Source organism: Calidris pugnax, unplaced genomic scaffold (assembly GCF_001431845.1).
Source record: "Calidris pugnax isolate Ruff unplaced genomic scaffold, ASM143184v1 scaffold371, whole genome shotgun sequence".
NCBI classification, from domain to species: Eukaryota; Metazoa; Chordata; class Aves; order Charadriiformes; family Scolopacidae; genus Calidris; species Calidris pugnax.
In genome coordinates, this window is record NW_015091373.1 from 1,422,920 (window position 1) to 1,423,216 (window position 297).

Here is a 297-nt window from a genome sequence, read left to right on the forward strand (position 1 = left end):
CTGGCTCCTGTTCAGCAGGGGAGTTGGACTAGATGATCTCTATGGTCCCTTCCAACTCTAAAATTCAGTGAAATTCAGTGAAATTATGGGGGTTACCAACAGCCGGGGGGTCTCCCCCCACCCTCCAACCCCAGAACCCCCCCAAACCATCTCCAGCCTCACCGTGTTCAGCCCTTCCACCACCACCCAGTTACGGGCTCGCACCACCTGGGTGACCATCGCCTGCTTCCCCGCGTCCTTCCCCACAAGGACCTGGACCTGTGGTGGAAAGACCAGGGAGGGGGTCAAGAGGTGGGG

The 297-nt window shown here is 59.3% G+C and overlaps 1 protein-coding gene across 1 annotated transcript in view; it reads right to left on the reverse strand.

Moving 5' to 3' along the window:
- MRPL24 (mitochondrial ribosomal protein L24) overlaps positions 1-269 on the reverse strand; it is a 3,214-nt gene extending 2,945 nt beyond the window's left edge. The window contains exon 1 of the mRNA XM_014961277.1: positions 163-269. Within this exon, the coding sequence (XP_014816763.1) occupies positions 163-219 (57 nt within the window). The 5' untranslated portion in view covers positions 220-269. The remainder of the gene's footprint in view (positions 1-162) is intronic.
- Positions 270-297: the final 28 nt, after the last annotated feature.